Source organism: Lathyrus oleraceus, chromosome 2, assembly GCF_024323335.1.
Source record: "Lathyrus oleraceus cultivar Zhongwan6 chromosome 2, CAAS_Psat_ZW6_1.0, whole genome shotgun sequence".
Classification (NCBI taxonomy): Eukaryota; Viridiplantae; Streptophyta; class Magnoliopsida; order Fabales; family Fabaceae; genus Lathyrus; species Lathyrus oleraceus.
This window is the reverse complement of record NC_066580.1, coordinates 491,640,875-491,664,578: the sequence shown is the minus strand read 5'-3', so window position 1 is coordinate 491,664,578 and position 23,704 is coordinate 491,640,875. Positions and strand designations below refer to the sequence as shown.

The 23,704-nt window shown below is 35.3% G+C and overlaps 2 protein-coding genes across 2 annotated transcripts; one reads left to right on the top strand and one right to left on the bottom strand.

Moving 5' to 3' along the window:
- The first annotated feature begins 10,471 nt into the window (after positions 1 to 10,471).
- On the top strand, positions 10,472 to 12,088 carry LOC127120940 (putative 12-oxophytodienoate reductase 11). The gene is made up of 3 exons (XM_051051560.1): positions 10,472 to 10,639; positions 10,738 to 11,009; positions 11,150 to 12,088. Exons 1-3 carry the CDS (start codon positions 10,566 to 10,568, stop codon positions 11,917 to 11,919), a joined length of 1,116 nt encoding a protein of 371 aa, XP_050907517.1. The 5' UTR covers positions 10,472 to 10,565; the 3' UTR covers positions 11,920 to 12,088.
- Positions 12,089 to 13,453: 1,365 nt separating this feature from the next.
- LOC127120939 (putative 12-oxophytodienoate reductase 11) lies at positions 13,454 to 15,076 on the bottom strand. The gene is made up of 3 exons (XM_051051559.1): positions 14,912 to 15,076; positions 14,544 to 14,815; positions 13,454 to 14,426 (listed from the first exon to the last, which is right to left on the bottom strand). Exons 1-3 carry the CDS (start codon positions 14,983 to 14,985, stop codon positions 13,684 to 13,686), a joined length of 1,089 nt encoding a protein of 362 aa, XP_050907516.1. The 5' UTR covers positions 14,986 to 15,076; the 3' UTR covers positions 13,454 to 13,683.
- Positions 15,077 to 23,704: the final 8,628 nt, after the last annotated feature.

The window sequence follows — 23,704 nt, the reverse complement described above, 5'->3', positions numbered from 1 at the left end:
CAACACAACTCGTTTCCATTTAAACTGACAACACCTTCACGCACCTCACAAGTCCAGCCACGAAACAACACCAAGCAACCTACATCAACACCTCTGATCTGCTTCGGCGACCGCGTGCACGAACTCCTCCTCCAACAACGACTTGGTAATATTCTGCTAGAGAGTATTATGCATTTTTAAGTGTATTTTGATTCATTTTTCTTTTCGCGTGGTGTATACATGTTTTTGCTTTAATACTGTTGAGTTTTGTATATTCTGTTACGATGTCAAGTTATGTATATCAGTTTCGGTTGCGATAAGCCACTACAAGAATAACTTTGTGCAGCCACGTGATTTAGTGACGTGAAATGCACGTGGCAAAAAATGCCAATTACGACGTGAATTTCACGTGGCTAAAAGAAAAATATAATAAAAAAATGGAATGACAACTTTTCAGGTTGGGGGGAAATGAAAATAATTAAAATTTGGTAGTGACATGCTGATCACGTCGCTATTTTAAATTTAAAATTCAAATAATGTTTTGTGAAATGTAATTCACGTCGCAACTAGTGACGTGCTGATCACGTGGGTACATGTGGGTACAGATGACCGTTGAAGGCTTTGTGGCGTGTAAATCACGTCGCAAATAGCGACGTGCTGATCACGTGGGTACATGTGACCGTTGAATGGTTTGTGGCGTGTAAATCACGTCGCAAATAGCGACGTGTTTACCACGTGGGAACATTTCCTTTACCTTCCCTCTTCTCTCCCTCTTCCCTTCACCGTTTCATTCTTCTTCTTCTTCGTTTCCTCTTCCCTTCCACCTTCTGCAGACCCATTTCTCTCCCTAAACCCATTTTCCCCTTCAACCCATTTCTCTCCTTCAAGCTTCAAGCTTCAAATCCATTTCTCTCCTTAAAGGTAAATACTTTTATTATTTCAACTTAAACCCATTTCTGTTTAATATATATGAATTTTATTTTAATTATTGTATTTTTTTTTTAAGAAATAGCTAAGAGTGAATTATTCATTCAAGAATTTGGAGCAAACAGATTCAAAGTCTTCATCAAGGTATATTCAAAATTGTGAAATTTAATTTTTTTTTTTAATTATTTTCAGATTAGTTAAATGTATTGAGTTTGGACTGGATTATGTGTTGTACTTATTATGTATTAAAATCGAATTTGTTTGGACTGGATTTTGTTTTTGTGCACATTATGTATTAAAATAGAATTTGTTTAGAAATTTAATGTATTATATATTTAGAATTTGTTTAGAATTTGTTTATAAAACATATACCCTAATGTATTATTAAAACAGAATTTGTTTAGAATTTGTTTAGAAATATAATATATAATAGTTTTAAAAAAACAGAATATTTAATGTATTATATATTTAATGTATTATACAAAAAAAAAGAATATTTTATGTATTAAATTTTTATAGTTTAGAAATAGATTTTATATAATATACTATTAATACCAATACTATCCTCTCTATTAATACCCTATTTATAAAATCATTTTTAATTATTTCTAGAGAAATTATAAATTTCAAAAGAAAATCATGTCAAGCTTGGAAATATTAAAACTTTGATATTACTTTGTTTAGAAACTATTTAATGCCTTTATATATGTGCACATTATATTTTTTAGAAATATAATATATAATTTTTTTTAAACAAAATATTAAAACAGAATAATATTTATAAAAAAAAACGAAATATTTTGTTTATTAGAAAAAGTAATATGAATCATGTCTAAAAATAGAAGTTGTATTATTATTTAGATAATATGGTTAGTTTAAAAAATATAATAGATTAGTGTTTTGAGTAAAAATTGATAAGTGTGTATATATATTATTTAGATAACTAAATAAATAGAAGTTGTATTATTAATATTATGTTTAAAATAATGTATAAAAAAACAAAACATTAATTTCATATATATTAGGGTATATGTCTAAAATGTTTTTTTTTTTAAATAACACATATTAGGGTATATGTTTTATAAATATATGTTTAGTTTAAACAATAAAGTATGTAATAGTTATATTATATATTTATTAATAGTATAATATAATTTTTTTAAATTGTACGTAATAATTAGTTGGATGTACGATAGAACGATTTTTAAATTGGACGATAGAGGAATATCACTTTTGAAATTAAAATAGTAACGATTTTGTAAATGTGCAGTATGGAATATTTTCATTACTATCGTAGTTGGATGTACGATAGAACGTTTCCAGGAAGACGTGGACTTAAACCGAACTTTGAGGAAGGAGTTAAAGGGTTTATCACATGGGCTTTCGCTCAAGAATGTTGTCTAAGCGAAGGAGGAGTAAGATGTCCTTGTCTAAAATGTGAATGTAGACCTATAATTAGTGACCCGGAGGAAGTAGAACGTCATTTGAAGAGAAGGGGTTTCATTAAAAATTACTGGGTTTGGACATATAATGGAGAACAGTTGCCGAGTAATGTACAAAGGACTACGACTACACATGCTTCTAGCAGTCGATCACATATGGAACACCGGGAAGAATTTAGTTTGATCAGTGACATGGTTGGCGATGCTTTTGGGGTTAACGTGACCTATGATGAACCTCAAGACTTCGATCAGGAAGAGTTGCCGAATGAGGAAGCTCAAAAATTTTATCAATTGTTGCAAGAAATGAATACGCCGTTGTTTGAAGGGTCGTCAAACTCAAAATTATCGATGTGTGTGAGATTATTGGCCGCCAAGTCCAATTGGAATGTTCCTGACCAGTGTTTGGAATTCTTTGCAAAAATGATGTTGGACGCAACTCCTACGAAAGACAACCTTCCCACAAGTTTTTATGATGCAAAGAGGTTGGTGTCGAAATTGGGTTTAGAGGTAAGAAAGATTGACTGTTGCACTAATGGTTGCATGTTGTTTTACGATAATGAGTTTGGTACTAATGATGGATCGTTGGAGGAATGTAAGTTTTGTAAGAGTCCGAGATACAAAGTTCGCAGTAAAGCCATTAACCGTAAGCAAAAACATGTGGCAGTGAAGTCCATGTTTTATCTGCCGATCATACCAAGGTTAAAAAGAATGTTTGCTTCAATGCATAGTGCAAGTCAAATGACATGGCATCATACAAACCAAACAAGTTCGGGCACAATGCGACATCCATCTGATGGTGCGGCATGGAAGCACTTCGATATGATACATCCTGATTTTGCAGCAGAACCTAGAAATGTCAGACTTGGACTATGCTCTGATGGTTTTACTCCATATGTCCAAGCGTCTGGAAGTGGATATTCTTGTTGGCCAGTTATTGTTACCCCTTACAACCTCCCTCCTGAGATGTGCATGACAAAACCATACATGTTTTTGACTTGCCTCATTCCAGGTCCAAAGAGTCCAAAAGCTGGAATAGATGTGTATTTACAACCTTTAATTGATGATTTGAAGAGGTTATGGATTGGAGAATGGACTTATGATATATCTTGCAAACAAAACTTTACTATGCGAGCAGCCTTGATGTGGACTATAAACGACTTTCCCGCATATGGCATGTTGTCCGGTTGGGGGACACATGGAAAAATGGGATGCCCGCATTGCATGGAACACTCTCATGCGTTCACGTTGGAAAAAGGGGGGAAAAGTTCGTGGTTTGACTGTCACCGCAGATTCCTACCGAAAGATCATGTCTTTCGAATAAATAAGAATGACTTCAAAAAAGGCATAAGAGTAACAGACTTGCCTCCCCCTCGTTTCTCACCCGGTGAAGTATGGAACCGAGTTAGTGAACTGCCAAAATTCACAGATTATGGTAAAGCTTGCAGAATTGAAGGATATGGGGATACACATAACTGGACAAAAAGAAGTATTTTTTGGGATCTCCCGTATTGGAAAGATAATTTGTTGCGACATAATCTTGATGTTATGCATATTGAGAAGAATTTTTTTGATAACGTGTTTAACACAGTGATGGATGTTCAAGGTAAAACAAAGGATAATGAGAAGGCTAGAAAGGACATGGAGATTTTGTGTAATCGAAAGGAGTTGGAGTTGAAGGTTAAACCGAATGGGAAGTTACTAAAACCCAAGGCTAATTACAGTCTAACTTCCGAAGAAGCTAAAGCGATTTGTCGATGGTTAAACGAATTGAGAATGCCTGATGGTTATGCGTCAAATTTAGCAAGGTGTGCTGACTCTAGCACCGGAAAGTTGCATGGAATGAAAAGCCATGATTGCCATGTTTTCATGGAACGATTGCTTCCAATTGCGTTCTCTTCACTACCTAAACATGTGCTTAATCCACTCACTGAAATTAGTCAATTTTTTAGAGATATCTGTGCATCAAAATTAAGAGTGGATGACATCGTTAGGTTGGACAAAAATATTCCAGTTATTCTCTGTAAGTTGGAACAAGTGTTTCCGCCTGGTTTTTTTGACTCTATGGAACATCTACCTGTGCATCTTGCATATGAAGCTTATCTTGGAGGCCCTGTTCAATATAGGTGGATGTATCCGTTTGAAAGATTCATGGGTGATTCGAAGAGATCCGTGAAAAATAAAGCTAAAGTTGAAGGATCTATATGTGCACATTATTTGCATCGGGAAACATCACATTTTTGCAGTCATTATTTCAATCACTTGATGTTAACTCCAAGAATCATAAGGAATGAATTTAACATTAATGAAAAAAGTAAATTTACCTTATCAGTCTTCGGTATTCCCGGTCGTCCATCTGGTAAGAAGAATGTACATTGGCTGACTCAAAAAGAATTGCTAGCAGCACATGTTCATGTCTTGATTAACTGCGTTGAAGTTAAACCATATCTTGAGTAAGTATACCCACCTATTTAACTTTATTGTTTAAATATGTCAAACTTTTTACTCAAACTTATATTGATATTCTTTGTAGGGCATTCAATACCTCCTACTTTCAAAGCACCGGTGAACATCCGAATACTAGTGACACACATGCTTATTTTCCAGCATGGTTCAAAGAGCAGTTGTCATGCGCTGTTGCACCTACTCAAGAAATAATCCATTTGAGAAACTTGTCTAGAGGCCCTGTTCAAAGTGCAAATGAATGGCACACTTACTTTGTGAACGGATATAAATTTCACACTAAAACATGGACAGAAGGGAAAAAAACCATAAACAGTGGTGTGTTCGTGAAAGGAGTTACAGATGGTGGTGAAGACGACTTCTATGGCACAATAACACATATTTACGAGTTGGTATACAATTACTTGGACTGCGAAAATAAAGTTGTCTTGTTCTATTGTGATTGGTATGATATATCTGCTAGAGGCACAAAAATAGATAAGAAATATAACACAGTTGAGATTCGTATGGATCGAAGGTACAAAGAGTATGACCCTTTTATAATGTCACATATTGTTAGGCAAGTTTATTATGTTCCTTATCCTTCAACTCAGCCACGTAAACGAGGATGGTGTGTTGTAATCAAAACAAAACCATTGGGTCATATCGAAGCCGATGATGTAGTAGTCGAAGATGTCGCTTACCAAGATGATGAAACTTCTCAAGTTAATGATGTGATTGAAGTTGAACAAATTACAAGTTTGTGTGATACAGTGGTTGAGGGCCATCAAGTTGATGCATCCACATTGTTGACAGAAAATGATGTGGATGAAGAATGTGAAGAGTTTGTATCCGAGGATAGTATCAGAACAGATGAAGACTTTGAATAGATAGTATGATGTATTGTTACTTAATGTACTGTGTAATGTTACTTAATGTACTGTGTAATGTTACTTAATGTAGGATGTATTACATGTGTTTATTGATTGTAGATAAAATGCCGCCCCGAACCGATAGGGGTAAGGGTCAGCAGCGCCCGAGGATAAGGGTATGTGAGGCTCCTCAGTCGGCCGTATGTCCTCCCCCACAGAGTCAGGTAGAGCCCATGTCTACGACCTCTCAACATTTTATGCCACTGCAGTCATCTATGGGGTATCCTCCCCCACAGACTCAGGTAGATCCCATGACCATGGGTTCACAGCCTTTTCTCTCGCTACTATCATCCCATGGTTATCCTATGGCCCAACTTGGGAACCCATCCTTTATTAGCCCATCTGGGAACCCATCATTTATTAGCCCATCTGGGAACCCATCCTTTATTAGCCCATCTGGGACTTCATCATACCATCAGACTGGGGGATCTAGTTTTCCTCATCCCTCACAGGTACCCCCACCCTTCATGCAGTCTGGGATCTTTCCAGATCCCACACAGGTACCTCTGTCGTCCCAGCATCCCACAAACACACCATCATCATCCACGCATCATGGGGGATCTCGCACCCCACACCCACCACGTGCCACAGATATACCCGTGCCTGAGGAGCAGGAGGAGCAGGATGACCAGGAGCAGCAGGATGACCATGTTTTAGAGCAACCAACTGCAAATCCCACAGAGTATGAGATGATTGATGGCAGATATTTTATTGAGCCATGTGGAAAATCGTAAGTATCTAATTTATAAATTTTATTTAGTATACATGTTTCCATGTTTCCATGTTTATAATTAACACTTATTCAAATTGTTGTTTAGTTTCTCTCCGAGTAGGCCAGCTGCACAGTGTGTAAAACATGTGATTCAACAAATGTATAAAAAAGCTTGGAAGTCATTCAAAGAACTTTCCAAGGATGAGAAAGATGAATGGTTTGATAAATTTAAGGTAAAATAAATTTTATTATTGTTATTTTAATTAGTTATTTTATTGTAATATATTATCTAACACTTATCTAACAATTTTTTTGAATGTCATACAACATTGTAGGAAAAGTGTACGTGGAATGTAATGGATGAATATATGATTAGAAAAAATTATCGGGGAAGAACATCTGTCCGACTTTCTGACATGCTTAGGCGTGTCAGACTTGATTGGGAAGAACGAAATATTCGTCCCAACTGGATAGGCAAGGAAGTATTTGACGAACTTCTTGCCTATTGGGCTACCGATAATTTTAAAGCTAAATCTCAAAAAGCAAAAGACATGAGAGCATCCGAAAGGGGGGGTTGCCTTAATGCTACAGGAAGTATAAGCATTGGAGAACATGCAAAACGAATGGTAAAAATTATAACTACGGTTTAAAATTATATTTTGATTTATTATGTGTTTAATTAAATTTATTTATATTAATCAGACACAGGCACAAGGAAGACCCCCCCGACTTAATGAGTTGTTTGTGAAGACCCGTACAAAAAAATCGGGGGATTTGGTTGATGATCGGTCGAGAAGAACTATAGTAAGTTGTTTCTATTTTATTTTTTTTTGTTAAAATTCTATCAATTTTGTGGCGTGAATTTCACGTGGTAATAATGTTTGTGGCATGAATTTCATGTGGCAACAATATATGTGGGATTCTTTTCATGTCACAACTGTATCTAATTATTTTATTTGTTGTATGTGTAGGAGGAGTATCAAAGATTGCTCACACAATTTCTAGTTGAAAATCCTCAATATACACCTGTTGGTTCTAATCCGCTTGATCCACGCGTGGATATGTATATCTGGAGCTTAGTCACTGGAGGGAAGGGACGTAATGGGTGTTTTTTTGGTGTTGGTCCTTTGGCTGGCAACTACAGAACCGGAGATAGAACTTTATTTGATAGAGTTGCAAGTGGGGAAGGAACGTCCCGTCCAACACAATTGACACCTGAAATGATGGAAACGGTGAGGCAACTGGCTCTAACAGAGGCTAGACGAGAGACGGCGGAGCGTGAGGCGGCGTTAAAGGCCGAATTAGAGGAAATGAAAAAAAGACAACACGATATGGAGGAGCAAATGAGACAATTTATGCAGTCCATGAGTAGAAATCAAAATCAAAGAACAAGTGAAGACGATGTAGATGACGACGAATTTGATGTGTAATATTTATTTAGTTTTAAATATTAATTTTTGTATAAATAATTACTTTGCTATTTTTATAATACATTTTCATATGTGTAATTTTAATTTAAAAATATTTCACTTAATTATTAATTATTCTATATTTTATTATTTATTAATTATTTTATCTTTTATTAATAATATAATTTAATAATAACAATATATTTTATCTTTTATTTTAATTTTGTTTTTAAGTTGTGAAGTGTAAATCACGTGGGTAATTTGCCACGTGATTTTCATGTGGCAACATACCATCCATTTTCAAATGTTGTGACGTGATATTCATGTGGCAAAGTTGTGTCATGAATATCACGTGGCAAAGTTTAAGCGCAGAAGGAAGTAAATTTCAAATGTTGCGACGTGATTTGCCTTTGGCAAATTAGCGACGTGTTTATCACGTCACAAAAAGTTGCCACACGCGTTCCAGCGACGTGAATCAACACGTCGCTATTTTTGACTAGTGAAGTGATTTTCACCTTTGCCACGTGATAATCATGTGGCAGGGGGGAGTTTTTCTTGTAGTGAGCTTGGTATACACGAGTGTTGACTGTGACCTTTGTGTGTATGCATGCGATTTTTCTATTACGATGTCGATATGATTCGTACACATTCTACTTCATTGTGTTTCCAGATTATTTTTGTTTGGAAGTTGTAATATTATGAAATGGTGTAATATTGTGAATATTTTTTGTTGTTGTGATTGTGTTGTTGTTGTTCTATTTTTCGTTGCATTAAAATCGAATCAAATCAGCATTTTTGATGTAATTTTTTCACGTTCTAACGTTGCTGGATGTTCGTTCGATATAACGATGTAAATATTTCAGTATACATGTTGTTGTTTGTTGTTTATCAGCATTGTGTTAAGTGTGTTTTATTTCGATTGTGATGAGCGGATTGTGCGTTAGCAAAGGTTCTGACTGATTTTATTTCATTTACGTACTACATTTCGATTCTGTTGTCGTTACGTTCGACTCATATTTTCATGCATTTTAGGTAGCTTAGCATAACGTTAATTCACTTTTGTTTTTCTCTACTTTGCAGTCGTACGATGCTTTTGTTACAATATAAGTCGTTACGCTCGATTTATCTGCGATGAATGCACTTTACATTAGCAAATTATTTTGTGATAGCATGCAACATTTTGATTTCATTACATCGTATTTTAATTCTGCGTTGGCACCTTTGTATTGCATGTCCTCGCGTTACGTGAACTAATTTCAAGTCCTCACGTTGCGTTAGTTTTACACGCACATTTTCTTTTCGATTCGATTATGACGAATATGCATATTATTGTCCTATTATTCTGTTGTGTGTGTGTGTGCGATATTGCATTTTCACCGTTGATTCAAAACCATTTCAAAACCAAAATCATTTTCACATCGTCTTAAAACTCTTTTTCGTAATAAATAATCGGTTGAAATATGTTAAGTTGAATGTATTTATCCCTCATAACCCCGAATATTTTTGTGTTGGTCGTAATTAGCCTACTGTTTGAGTATTTGTCATCCACTTCAAAACACATTAAACAAAATTGAATCAAGTTTATTCTTTCGTGGACAAAAAATATTGGGTTGAACGTACTTGTCCCTCATAATCTAGAGTAATTGTGTGATGACCGTAATTAGACTCTCGCTCGAATACTCGTCATCCTTTGAAGAAACATGATTTAATTCGCCACACAAATTTCATAAATAACTCGGTTGAAAAAGGTTAGGTTTGACGTACATGTCCCTCATAATCCTAAGTGTTTGGATGATGATCGTAATTATCCTACCGTTTGAGTACTCGTCATCCATTCAAAAACATACTCAACTAATCAAACATATCTTTTCTTTCCCCCCGCGCGATCGAAAACATTTTCACAAACGAACAATGTTTTATCCATTTTACCACGATGCAAACACACGCTTAAGCCTCCCATACGCGAGCATAGAAACAACGTTTAACCGCTAGAACGCATTCAAGCAGGATCTTTTCTACCGCGATACAAACAAATACTTAAGTCTCTCATGCGTGAACATACAAGCAAACATTTAACCGCTGAAATACGATCTAAACATTCGTTCACTACAATCAACCAACCAACACATATTTGCTATCGAGAACTACGTAGCTTTGAGTTCCCCATCGCACTTAGGGATACGTAGGAGATACTTTTAATTTTCTTTTAGATGACAGCTAAAGCAATTTTATACTATCGGTGAATATCCATTAAACCCCTTAATGAATTTTGGCACTTAACGAATTTTTCACAAGTAATTTTCTAAGAAAGTGGAACTTAATACCAATTTTGTTAAAGAAATTGGTCGTTATAATAATTTAAAAGCTATTACATTCCTAAAAAAAAATTATTTTGAAAATAATTTTATTTACTTTATTACGGTTAAAGGTAAATTGGCATGAACATGTCTTTTTTCTTCTTATAAAAACATGTTTCCATATGAACAGAACCGTTCCCTTTTTAATGAGAAAAGAAGAATGTGGACGGTTTATTGGTAAAATTACAAAGAAATACCAAAAAGCAATGTCACGCAATTGCACACGTCACATAGAGCTTTCTGGCACTTTAGCACACCACATAAACACAGTATAAATATCGCTACCCCCAACCCATTTTCTTCAGATTCATTTCTATACTTTGCCTTCTCAATTCTTAGTTATCATCGTTAATCTATAATTCCATTTAATGGGTGCTCCAATTGCCAATGCCATTCCTCTTATTACACCATACAAGATGGGCAATTTCAATCTCTCTCACAGGTTGGTAAATTATAATTTTCACTGTTATTTCAATTTCAATTTCAATGCTTTGATATTGCTAATTTGACTCTTATTTCCAATTGCTTCCTATTTTTTAGAGTTGTTATGGCACCACTCACTAGGATGAGATCCTACAACAATGTTCCACAGCCTCATGCTATTCTCTATTACGCTCAGAGAGCTTCTCAAGGAGGACTTCTCATAGCGGAAGCTACTGGTGTTTCTGACACTGCTCAAGGATATCCAAACACACCAGGTATATGGACAAAAGAGCAAGTGGAAGCATGGAAACCTATTGTAGAGGCTGTTCATGCTAAAGACAGTGTCTTTTTCTTGCAGATTTGGCATGTTGGAAGGGTTTCAAATTCAAGTATGTATCTATTTGATTACTACATCATTATAGCTTTTAATTAATCTATTTTCTTTGCATAAATAAATATATAGATCATGCATTTTATTTTTTCCAAATTATATTTTGTTGTTGATATTCCTTTCGTGTTAATCTATCAGTTTATCAGCCGAACGGACAAGCTCCGATATCTTCTACAGATAAGGCAATCACAAGTAATGATCAACAACAATTCACGGCACCAAGACGACTAAGGACAAATGAGATTCCTAATATTGTCAATGATTTCAAACTTGCTGCAAGAAATGCTATTGAAGCTGGTTTTGATGGGGTTGAAATCCATGGAGCTCATGGCTATCTACTGGATCAATTCATGAAAGATAAAGTGAATGATAGAACCGATGAATATGGTGGATCACTTGAAAATCGCTGTCGGTTTACATTCGAAGTTGTTGAAGCTGTTGCAAATGAGATAGGAGCAGATAAAGTTGGAATAAGATTATCACCATTTGCTGAATATGCAGAAAGTGGAGACTCCAATCCCAATGCTTTGGGACTCTATATGGCTAATGCTCTCAATAAGTATAACATTCTGTACTGTCACATGGTGGAACCAAGACTGATACAGACCTTTGATCCAGTTGAAACCCCTCACAGTTTGGAGCCAATGAGAAAGGCATTCAATGGAACTTTCATGGTTGCAGGAGGTTATAACAGACAAGACGGGATAAAAGCTATAGCTGAAAACAGGGCGGATCTTGTTGTTTATGGTCGTTGGTTCATATCTAATCCAGATTTACCAAAGAGATTTGCACTCGATGCTCCTCTCAACAAGTATAATAGGGAGACATTCTACTCTTCAGATCCAGTTATTGGTTATACTGACTATCCTTTCTTGAACGATGAAACACCGGTTGAATCCAAGGCTTGATCTTCCATACTAAATAAGCTTTTTTTTTCCTCGCACACATTGGTTATTGTAGTAAGTTAGTCGGTTACATAATTTTGTTGCTGAGAATAGTTTTTCTTATTGATTCTTCTCGTGCTTTGTTTAAAACTATAATGTATTTGATATTAATAACATCTGATCTTTGTGTTAATATGAGGATTATTTTTGTGTTTAATGTGGCTGATAATTTGTTTTTGTGCCCATATAAGAATCACCCTACGGAAAGAATGCAAAGCTACCTTAATGAATTATAAAAAATCAAGTTAGAATCATGCAAATCATAATAAAACCTGCATGCAAGCAAAGCTACCTTCACGATTTGTAATATGGATGACCTACCTAATATAATGTAAATTATTTCTAATATTGTCAATGGACAACTCATGTTTCTACTTGCTTTCAATAACAGTTAAATCAAGAATGTTCATGCAACGCCTCATGTCCATATATTTACCGCCACAGACTACTCCTTTTTTAGCTTCTGAATTTTTCAAAGGTTTGAAAGTGCACAGTCACGTGAGCTTGCATTATCAACTCTGATTGTGAACACATTTTCAAATTTCCATTCTATTAAGCACTTTTCAATCTCTTGTCCAATGGTCTCACTCTTGAAGTTTTTAAGTTGGAAAAGGATTATAATTTGTTTCTGTAAAAGTAATTTTCAAAATGTCAAGTGATACATATAGGAAAAATCATGTTTCAGTACTGTCAAAAATTGGAGGAGGTCGGCGGCGACACCATAGCCATGGAGTTGGCGGTCCGGCGAGGCGACAATGACATGTTCCCTAAGTCGTTGAAGGCAGAGCCCTAAGAATGACAGTCGACAAAAAAAAGTCAGCGGCAGAGCCCTGAGCATGCCAGTGATCGAAGTCCGACCGACAACGACGGAGCTCCGGTGACCGATGCTCGGCGGTGACACTCAAGTCTCAAGTCGGTTTGGTTCACGGGTCGATTCAATGGTTGTTCATGTTTTGAGCTCGAAGTGAATCTTTAGGATTTGGTAATTATAAATAGAGGGAAGAAATGGTAATAACAGTGAGAGAACTTTGAAAGGCTCGTTCTCATAGGCGACGTAAAGTCCTTGAGTGAAAGGTTGGCGTTTTTCAACCTATTTTTTTTCGAAGTCTCTGAATTTCATTTGGTGAATAAATAATATATGGACTACTCTTGTCATACACATTATTACAACATTGTGTATGACATTTTGATATTTGACAAACAGAATATCAATTGTATTAGAGCAGACATCCTGTTCAATTCTAATTGAGTGGATGAGCTCTAAGAGAACTATGCATTCGATTTTAAATGGCACATACTATACTATGATTATAGAAAGTCTGCATGGTTGATTTTCTCAACTCAATGACACCTTGATCTCCGAGCATAATAATTTGATCATCAATTCAGATTAAGACTTCACATCAATAAATTATTTTATATTTAATTCACTTAGAATCAAAATAAATTATACAAAATGAATTAATTCAAAATAAATTTTAAAAAACACAAATAATCCTCATATTAAAACAAATTTCATATGACACTAAAATTTCAGGTACATTATAGTTCTACACTCTTCCTGTCCTAGCAGAGAAGATTGAGAGGAATCAATAAAAAAAATACTACTACTATGAGAAACAAAAATATTATATGTAAATGACAAAATTCACTACAAAAACCAATGTGCTAGAGGGAAAAAAGCTTATTTAATATGGAGGTTCCACCCTTGGATGCTAGAATCCTTGTTCATTCAAGAAAAGGATAGTCAGTATAACCAAGAACTGGATCTGAAGAGTAGAATGTCTCCCTATTATACTTGTTTAGAGGAGCATTGAGTGCAAATCTCTTTGGCAAATCTGGATTAGATATGAACAAACGACCATAAACAACAAGATCTGCTCTATTTTCATCTATAGCATTGATCCCATCTTGTCTGTTATAACCTCCTGCAACCATGAAAGTTCCATTGAAAGCCTTTCTCATTGGCTCCAAACTGTGAGGGGTTTCAACTGGATCAAAGGTCTGTATTAGTCTTGGTTCCACCATGTGGCAGTACAGAATATTATATTTGTTCAAGGCATTAACCATATAAAGTCCCAACGCATTGGGATTGGAGTCTCCACTTTCTGCAAATTCAGCAAATGGTGATAATCTTATTCCAACTCTTTCTGCTCCTATCTCATTTACAACAGCTTCAACAACTTCTAATGTAAACCGACAGCGATTTTCAAGTGATCCACCATATTCATCTGTTCTATCATTCACTTTGTCTTTCATGAATTGATCCAGTAGATAGCCATGGGCTCCATGGATTTCAACCCCATCAAAACCAGCTTCAATAGCATTTCTTGCAGCAAGTTTGAAGTGATTGACAATATCAGGAATCTCATCTGTCCTTAGTCGTCTCGGTGCCGTGAATTGTTGTTGATCATTACTTGTGATTGACTTATCTGTAGAAGATATCGGAGCTTGTCCATTGGGCTGATAAACTGATAGATTAACACGAAAGGAATATCAACAACACAATAATTTAGAGAAAATAACAAGCCTGATCTATATATTTATGCAAAGAAAAATGGATTGACTATAATCAAATAGAGACATACTTGAATTTGAAACTCTTCCAACATGCCAAATTTGACAGAAGAATATAGAACCTTTGGCATGAACAGCATCTACAATAGGTTTCCATGCCTCCACTTGTTGTTTTGTCCAAATACCCGGTGTGTCTGGATAGCCTTGAGCCGTGTCAGAAACACCAGTAGCTTCTGCAATGAGAAGACCACCTTGAGATGCTCTTTGAGAGTAATAGAGAATAGCATGAGGCTGTGGAACATTGTTGTATGATCTTGTTCTAGTCAGTGGTGCCATAACAACTCTGAAAAAAATGAAGCAATTTGAAATAACAAGTTAATCAAGAAGAGCAAAACATTGGAATAAGATGGAAATTGAAATGGTAGTTACTATTACCAACCTGTGAGAGAGCTTGAATTTTCCCATATTGTAAGGTGTAAGAAGAGGAACGGAATCAGTAGTGGTAGCACCCATTGAAATAAATGATTGATTAATAGGAATTGAGAAAGCAAAATATGAAGTTGAATCTGAAGAGAGTTGGTTTGGTGTATCTATATTTATACTACTATGTGCATGTGTTGTGCTGAAGTTCTAGAAAGTTCTTTTTCCATTGAGAAAACGTAATGGGTTGAAAGTCAAATCTCTCTCACCTTTGTGACGTGTGCCATTGCGTCACAGGGCTTATTGGCATCACGTTTTCATATTGAAGACGAGTATTTGTTTAATAAAGTTTAAAGGTGTCCCATTGTCTTTTTAAGGAAATGATTATGTTCATACACACAAACGTGTGCATATATACATAGGGGTGTGCATGGTTCAAAACCATAACCAAATTGAACCAAATATATGGATCAGTTTGGTTTTTAAAACCACTTTGATAAAACCGGTTTATATTTTTAAAATCGGTTTATGTTTGGATCGGTTTGGTTAATAACCGGTTTGTACTAAAAAAATTATTTTTTGTTTGGATCAATTTTAAAACCAAATTTCCCTCTAATTTAATTTTCATTCCAACAACTTCTTACCTTTATCAAATCGCTCTTTAAATCAATCACTATTTTTAAATTTCAATCTGAAAAATCAAAATTAAGTAATTACCTATAAGATAGAAAAAAAAACAATTTTAAAAAAAGAGTTTTAAATTGGTATTTTTCAAACCAGTTTTTTTACAGTTTTATAAAAAAAACAATTTTATAAAAAAAACAATTTAAAAAAATTATAAAAATAAATCAGGTTTAAAAAATCATACGATGCAGTTTTATTGACGGTAGTTTTTTTTTTGCAGCTTCTCAATTTTATTTAAGAGGATAACTATCAACAATGTCACATTTAATTTTACAATAATAAAAAAGTAAAGTAATTGCCACGTCATAAAAATAACTGACTAGTTGTAAGGAGAAATTAAAATGATAAAATTTTTGTTGACTTTTTTCAAACTCACAAATAACTAAGGATGAAATTGCCAACTTGTTTTCAGTTTGTTTTCTTTGCAAATATCCAAATATACAGGAAAAAAAACATTGAAAAACAAATTGTATACTAATACTATATTTTCTATACAAATCTTTAAAAACAGAAATCAATAGAAACAATTCACAACCAATTAAAGCTAAGAAAATGGATAAAAATAACTCCATAATACAACACACAATTACAAAATTACAAATTTACTACTCATAGAATTTGACTTGAACATTGTTAAAGAATACCAATATGAAAGCAAACATCACAACTTTCAATACCATTTACAATAGGATGCTGGTTTTGATGAATTGGGAATTTGGATTTTTGAGAATTAGGGATTCTGAAATTTGTGTTTTGGATTGATTTGAAATGATTATTGAAAAATGGTAACCGTTTACTTGAACCGGTTTTTAATAATGGTTACCGGTTTTTTTTTAATTTGATAAATGGATAACCAATTTCAAAATATAAGTTTGGGTTTGGTTTTAAAGTTTGGATTAATTTGGATAGGAATTTGGTTTATGGTTATTGGTTATTTTGCACACCCCTATATATACATGAGTGCTATCAATATTTTTTTTTTTACACTTTCTACTATATTCACTCTTTTATTGAATAAAATATATATAGGATTCACGTCTGTTTCACTTAATAAAAAAAAAAGTAAGTGTTAAGAGTTTAGAAAAATAGTTTGTAAGTATTCCTCTTATATACATATATATGTAAACATGTTTCTTAAAAATGTTATTTGTAATTTTTTTCCATAGATATTCGTATTTTTAGAAACAATAATAAATTTTTGCCATTTTAAATCAAAATTTTAAATTTATATATAATTTAATTTCTTTTTTAATTAAGATCATGAGTGATAGTGATAATGAACAGGAGAGTAAGATTTATTTTTAGCTTTTAATTAACAAAAAAAAATTGTGATTGATTGTTTATAGAAGCTACTTGTTATGTTAGTTTCTATCTAAAACAATTTCTTGTAAGATATAGAACTCAACCGCCAGCGGACCATCAGTGATAAAGTTTTTTGATCGGACTTGTTGCCATCGGTTGTAGTGGAGAAAGCCGATAAAGTATCTGTAAGGTACATTTTGTTGTTAATGTGTAAGTTAGACTTATATAATTTTAAAGACGTGATATTGAACTAGCGTCAACAAAAAACACAATCTCAAAAAATTGCCTTTAAGCAATTACTTGTCTCAAAAAATTGCCTTTAAGCAATTACTTGACAGATTCACGTCATGGCTTAAATATGGTGTTTCTTCGCGATCGTTGATTATAAATTTTTAGTTGGGACTACCCTCAATTGAATCAGTTGTAATATTTATTGGTCATACCACATAGTTGACATATCAACATAATCGTTTTGGCCTTTAATTTGCTTTTACATGTGTATCAGCATCTCAGAGGATGCATGATTCTTAAAAGTTATGCTTTGATCATGACTTTTGTGTATGGTATTATTGACATGTCGACGTCTTTGAGAACAAGTCATCGACCAAAATGTAAATGTTCCTGTCCCTACTCCCAATGTGGAATCCTTAGATCAGGGTAGAAGTGGAGTCATTACCTTACGACTTGGTGGCATGCCTAGAAGTGGACATTTGACCTAAATTTTAACTTTGTAACTCATTTCCCAAGTGAAATTTTATTCTATCAGAGACAAGATGTTGTTGAGAAAAACAAGTGTGAGTAGTGTGGGGAAGTTCCAGGTTAGTTAGAAATGTGAAGACTTGAACATTTATAAGTGAGAGAACTCACACACCTATCACCTTAAGGCTTTAGGTGAGTATGTCGTGTCTCTCTCACAAAAGTGTGTTGCTCATAAAGAAAGTCCCCAAAAACAAAAATGCCCTCTCACGTTGTCTCCCTGAATTGAACCCAACAGATGTCACTCACAATGCTAAAGCAAAATGTGTGAAAATATGATAGAAAATAAGCGATGGACAAATAAGAAAAATGAAATAAAGAACACACAAGGTTCGATAACCTAATTCAGTGGATTATCAACTACGTTTGAAGGGCCTCATCCAAGAAAATAAAATTCACTTTTAGTAGTCAATAATACAAAGTTGTCTTATATGAACTCTCTCAATTCAATGCCTTTTTTCTAATACAATATGTGAACTTTGATCCAGGCTCCCCCTAAATCCGAAGCCCCTATCACTTTCACTCAAACACTTTCCTAAGTGTTTGTATAATTACAAACACTACTACGAATTTGTGATTTTAACTCGGTTAGTTAATGGGTTTTGTTAGAGCATAAGAGGAAGAAGATGAAGATGATGAATATGGAAGAGAAAGAAGAGAGAAAAATTGCAACTAACTTCTATTGAACGAAAATTCTTTTACACTGTTCTAACTGAACAGGAGTTTAGTATTTATTCATACACTAAAAACCATATGCAGATTTAAGGGTTATGTGGAATACCTTTTCTGTTATGAAACAAAATGTTTGATCGAGGATTCAAAGGTTTCAAGATCGATCAAAGATATTATGAAGATGTTGAAACATCCAACTGGATGTTGAAATGTAATGTTCGATATATGTCAATGATTAGCTATGTAATGTTTCATTTTTTATGTTATCAATGTTAATTTATCTTCATTTCTATATATGTATCGTTTCTGCATTTGTTTATGGCTCAATAGGTTCCGAAAATGCATCTTTATGAGGTTTACGAAGATGAATTTCCGAATTAAATTCAGTTAAATATTTAGGTGCATGACTCAAAAACTGATGGTTTATGTGTGTTTGAGGTGTGTCCGGAGATACATTTCTGAATTCTTGAGATATTTTTGATTTTTCACAAAGGTGGGAAAACAATCTTTAGGGTGCGCTAAGTGTAACACCTCAAAATTTGCCCTCCTCTCTTGGGACTAGCTTAACATATTGCATATCATTTCTAGGTCATTAGGCATTGCATATTGCATATCATGTGGTTACATTGTGCAAATCATCCTCCTAAGTCTTGATCAGAAGATGTAGAGGTCATGATGAAAGCTAGGGTTTCATTGGACTGGATCATTAACTATCTGAGGGTTGGTGATTCAAATTAGGGTTTCATGATTCTCAAGGAGATTGGTCTTTATCTTGGTTGAAAGGGTATATCATCATCATCATGGTCTTGATATCATCCAAGAGATTCAAGTGGTTGATCATATTCCTTGAGATTAGGGTTTTGACCACTGGTCAACCCTAATCAGTCTAATCAGTTGCATTGGGCCAATCAGGGCATGGCAAGGAGATGGGGTCTACAATGGATATGGGGATCATCATGTGATTATATTGAGCTTGTGGAAGCTAGGGTTTCATCATTGAGCCATTTCATCAGAGGATTGGGGCTCAACTTGATCAGTGCACAGCCAAATTCATCTATCAACTGGAAAAGTCAACTGTGGTCAACTGTGTTTGATTTTATGGATTTGGAGGTGGGAGAGGGTTGGATACACTTCATTCATGTTGAAACAAGTTTCATTTGACATTTCAAACATCAAGAATGAAGAAAATAAAATCAGGAGAAAAGTTGCCAAAAATGGAAAGTGACTTGTAATGGAAGTTTCCAAAAATGGAAAGTTTTTCACCTCAAAATTACGTGTCCAAAAATGCTTCAAATGAAATTTTGTTCAACATGAAAGTTGTAGATCTTGCTCTCACCTTTCTAAAAAGTCCAAGAACTTGAATTTCCCATGTATGGTTGACAAGTTATGGTCCATTCATTTTCCAAAAATGTCTAAAATCAAAGTGGCATAACTTTCACATGGAATGTCCAATTTGGGTGATCTTTTTGTGAGCAAACCTCATTTCACATGTACTTTCATGTTGCATGATCAAAATTCATCAAAGGTGGTCAAGGCAAAAAGTCATTTTTCAAATGGATTCTTTTGAATTTTTGGTGTGAGGTAGTGAAATTGAGAAATACAAGGCCAATGCATATGAAACCACTTCCAACACACTCCAAATAGCAAATATGACTTGTTGGAACTGTCATGGTACTGTTACATTGCCAATTTGAAAAGGTCATTTTTGGACTTTCACTTAAAAACCACTTTAACACTAATTCACTTGGATTTGTTAATTATGATTAAGAGATGGATTAAGGAGATGGTATATATTGTTAATCATAACAGAATTGGTGATCACAATCACATTCTCCAAGATTGCAACAAACTTTTTCATCAAAACCTCTCAAATTCTCTCAAAACTTCATCACTTTTTTTCACATTTCTTCATCAATTCTTCATCATTTTGGTTGATTCTTCGTGGATCCTTGCTCTACAAGTGATTGTGAGTAACTGTTTTGCAAAATTCGTGGCCAAATCTTCAAGAATTGCAACTGTTGGAAGCTTGCTCATCAATGGAGTTTTGAAGATTCTTGCAATTGGTGCTGTTTCGAGCTAGCCTAATCACTCCATTCAACTTCCTCATACTTAAGCATCATCTGTTTCACCTTTTCGAGCTTGGAAACACGAGCATCAAGGTCTGCCATCTCCATAAGGTGATTTTTCGAATTCTCTCATTGTGTGAATTATTATATGGCTTTTGAAGATCATTCAATGTAGATCAACATGCTGCTTGTAGTTTGTGATTTGGTTAAGTATAGTGAGAGAAATCTGAGTTTGAAGTTTGACATGTGAATGTTCTTTTGATCGATTCAAATTTGTTAGTTTGAATTAGGAGAAATTAAGTTCATATCCATGATCTAGGTCGAAAGACGAATCCAATGATATATGGCATGATGATTTTCGTGCAACTTTGTTCTTGATGCCTGTGTTGCTGCTGTGCGTTATCGTTTTTTTTCCGGGGAAGATGAGTGTTCGCTTAGCGAAGGATATCTTCGCTTAGCGAAAGACTGGAGAAGATGATTGCTCGCTTAGCGAAGGTTTCTGTTCGCTTAGCGAAGGACTGCGCGCGCGTCACTGTTTGAATTTAGCCTCGCTTCGATTCCTGGCTGTGCCATTCCATCATTATTTCATTTCATTTCATTTTCTTTTTCATGTTTTATTTCATTTTGATCCATGATCTTAGAAAATTCATAAATCATTCATTTCTTGTCCAAATTTGATGAGACTTTTTGCATGTTTCTCCTTATGATGTGTAGTTTTTTATGGTGATTTTTATTATTTTTGTGCAAGTGTAGAAAATTAAAATGCCTAGGGATTGATTGAATGTGTCATATTGGTGCATGCTTTGCCATATCTTTCATAAAATGATGATGCTTTCAAAGAAATTGATGAAATTTTGTGTGCATATTCTGGACACTTTGATGGTGATTTTGATATGTGGTTTGCAATTTTTGGATCCTTGGTTGATGAGATGTGAATTTTTGATTAGAGGTGTGACAATTTGTGTCACACCATGCTTGGTGAATTTCATGATATTATTTGCCTTGCTTAGGGACCTTTAATTGAGCCTAAATTTTGCATGAATGAGCATATGTATGTTGAGATCACATGTGAAGTTTTCTGGATTTATTGATGGCATTTCCTATTTGATTGGAATTTTCTCTTCTGCTTGGTCATTTGGTGATTTTTTGTGACACATGTTTGTATTTGGCTTGTGAAATTCAGGTCATTAATTGGATGGATGTGGAATTTGACATGTGGATTCTAGACACATTATATGTCATTGTGATTTTGATCCCATTCATTTATCTTGTTGTGTCACTGTTTTATGATTTTTGGAAGTTGATACTTGTGTTGATGCCTTGTGTTGGCTTATTTGAACTTGTCTGAACTTGTCTGAACTTCTTGATTTTCATTGACCTACTTCCTTTTGTCCAATTGAGCTGAAATTTGATATGCTATTTATTGGATATGTTCTGTTTAGACTGGAATTTTTGTGGAATTAATTGAATTGTTTTGGTATGGATTTGATGTTGATCATTCTGTTTGGTTTTTTGAAGTTGCAAATTGCATGTGTGGTACCTTTTTGTGCATGAAATGATGATGATGAATGATATGAGCATGGGACCAATTGCATTTGTTTCTAAATTGATTGATTGTGATTTTGGATAATTGTCACTTGCTGTTTTGATTTTTTCATCTCCTTTGGACCCTAGGCTTGGCCTAGTGGTCTTGTTTCTCATGTTTGGTTTGGATTTTCAGGTTGAGATGCAAATGGTTTAAGGAGGAAAATGCAAGATAATTAAGTTGACTTGTGAATTGTTTATGACTAACATTGACTTTGTGTTGTAGGGTTTGATGCTTGAGCTTGGGCTCATGGCTTGCACTTGTGTGCATTAACTTGTGTTTGACTGTACAGATTAACTGTTTGACATTTGCTGTTTACTGTTGGTTTGTCTGAGTACTGATGATACTTGATTGATTTCGGGTACATTAGTTGCTAACAGTTCTTTAAGAACTTGCTTGCTGTGCTTGGTTGTATAAACAAATTGAGATAGAATTTCTATTCTCCATGTAGTCTGGAAGACCTGGCCTGTTACTTGGCCAGGCAATTGTCTGAAGTCCTCCTTAAGAGGCGATGTTTGTGATTGTTTAACTTTGTCCCCAAGCAGGTAAAGACCTTGATTAAGGCAATTGGCAGAACCCAAAGGATGTGCAATCCATCCCCTGCTATTCTGTTGAGTCGTCCCTCTGCTCACACCACTGTGTTGATGCATTGGGACACAAACCCAAGATCTTGTACATTTGTACAGTTGTGCCAGAGTCTTGAGTGTAGAAGGGTTCCCTCTTTCTGGACCCACACTCCTTTGTCTGAAGCTCTCCCTGGACAGGGATAAGAGCTGTGAAGTCTAATCTTCACTCACCTTTCATCTGGCTTCACCCTGACTCTCAATGTCAGGGTTAAGAGCTAACACTAACCTTGTACAGATGACTTGCCTTGGCAGTCGAACCCTTTGTTTGAGCCCACTTCTGACTGGATATAGTGTGTGCTATCTAAGATGTGAATGTTTTGTTTTGTTTTATGCTTGCATGCTTGCTTTCTTCCTGGATAGGATTAGCTTGTTGTTGTGCAAGTAGGTAGAAACCATAACATAGGGCAATGATGCATGATAACACTAGGCTCGAGTACAGCTCCCTGGTAGTGTGTCTTCCCTTTGTGTCTGGCTAGTCTTTCTCCCCCGTTGGGGGGAACTACGTCGCCCTGATCCTCATACCAGATGAGGTACGTAGGCAGGAGACCGTGCGAGGTCTCTCCGGGCACTTTTTTTTCCTTTTTGTGTGTGTTTGATTGTTAAGCTTGTGTGTCAGGATATGGATGTAAGACCAGCGATTGGCTGTTCGTATCCTGATTTTGTTTGTTTGGTTCGGAAGCCGATGTAAGTCCATCGAGTGGCATTCGGGTTCCAGGTTTGCCTGTGTTTGTGTGTGTCCTGTTTGGCGTGCGTGAGCCGAACTACGGCAGCTCTGATTCTCGTTCCAGACGAGATACGTAGGCATAGGACGCGATGTCCTAGCGAGCCCTCTTCCTCCTAACCCCACCTGTGTTGTTTTCGGTGTGTGTGCGTGGTGTTTTTAGCAACCTTTTTCTATCTTTGAGCGTGGATCCCGTCGAGTACGACGGACGTGAGGGGTGCTAATACCTTCCCCTTGCGTAACCGACTCCCGATCCCATTCTCTTTGGTCGCGAGACCATGCTTTTTCCCAGGTTTACTCTGAGCGTTTCCTTTCCCTCTTTTGGGATAAATAACGCACGGTGGCGGCTCTGTGTTGTTTTTGTTTTAGCCCGCCGGTTGTTTTTCGCGGATGCGACACT

Coding starts and splice junctions, on each gene's coding strand:
- LOC127120940 (XM_051051560.1), top strand. CDS start 10,566: ATGGGTGCTCCAATTGCCAATGCCATTCCTCTTATTACACCATACAAG. Junction 10,640..10,737: donor AATTTCAATCTCTCTCACAG/GTTGGTAAATTA, acceptor CCTATTTTTTAG/AGTTGTTATGGCACCACTCA. Junction 11,010..11,149: donor TGGAAGGGTTTCAAATTCAA/GTATGTATCTAT, acceptor TTAATCTATCAG/TTTATCAGCCGAACGGACAA.
- LOC127120939 (XM_051051559.1), bottom strand. CDS start 14,985: ATGGGTGCTACCACTACTGATTCCGTTCCTCTTCTTACACCTTACAAT. Junction 14,816..14,911: donor AAATTCAAGCTCTCTCACAG/GTTGGTAATAGT, acceptor CATTTTTTTCAG/AGTTGTTATGGCACCACTGA. Junction 14,427..14,543: donor TGGAAGAGTTTCAAATTCAA/GTATGTCTCTAT, acceptor TTAATCTATCAG/TTTATCAGCCCAATGGACAA.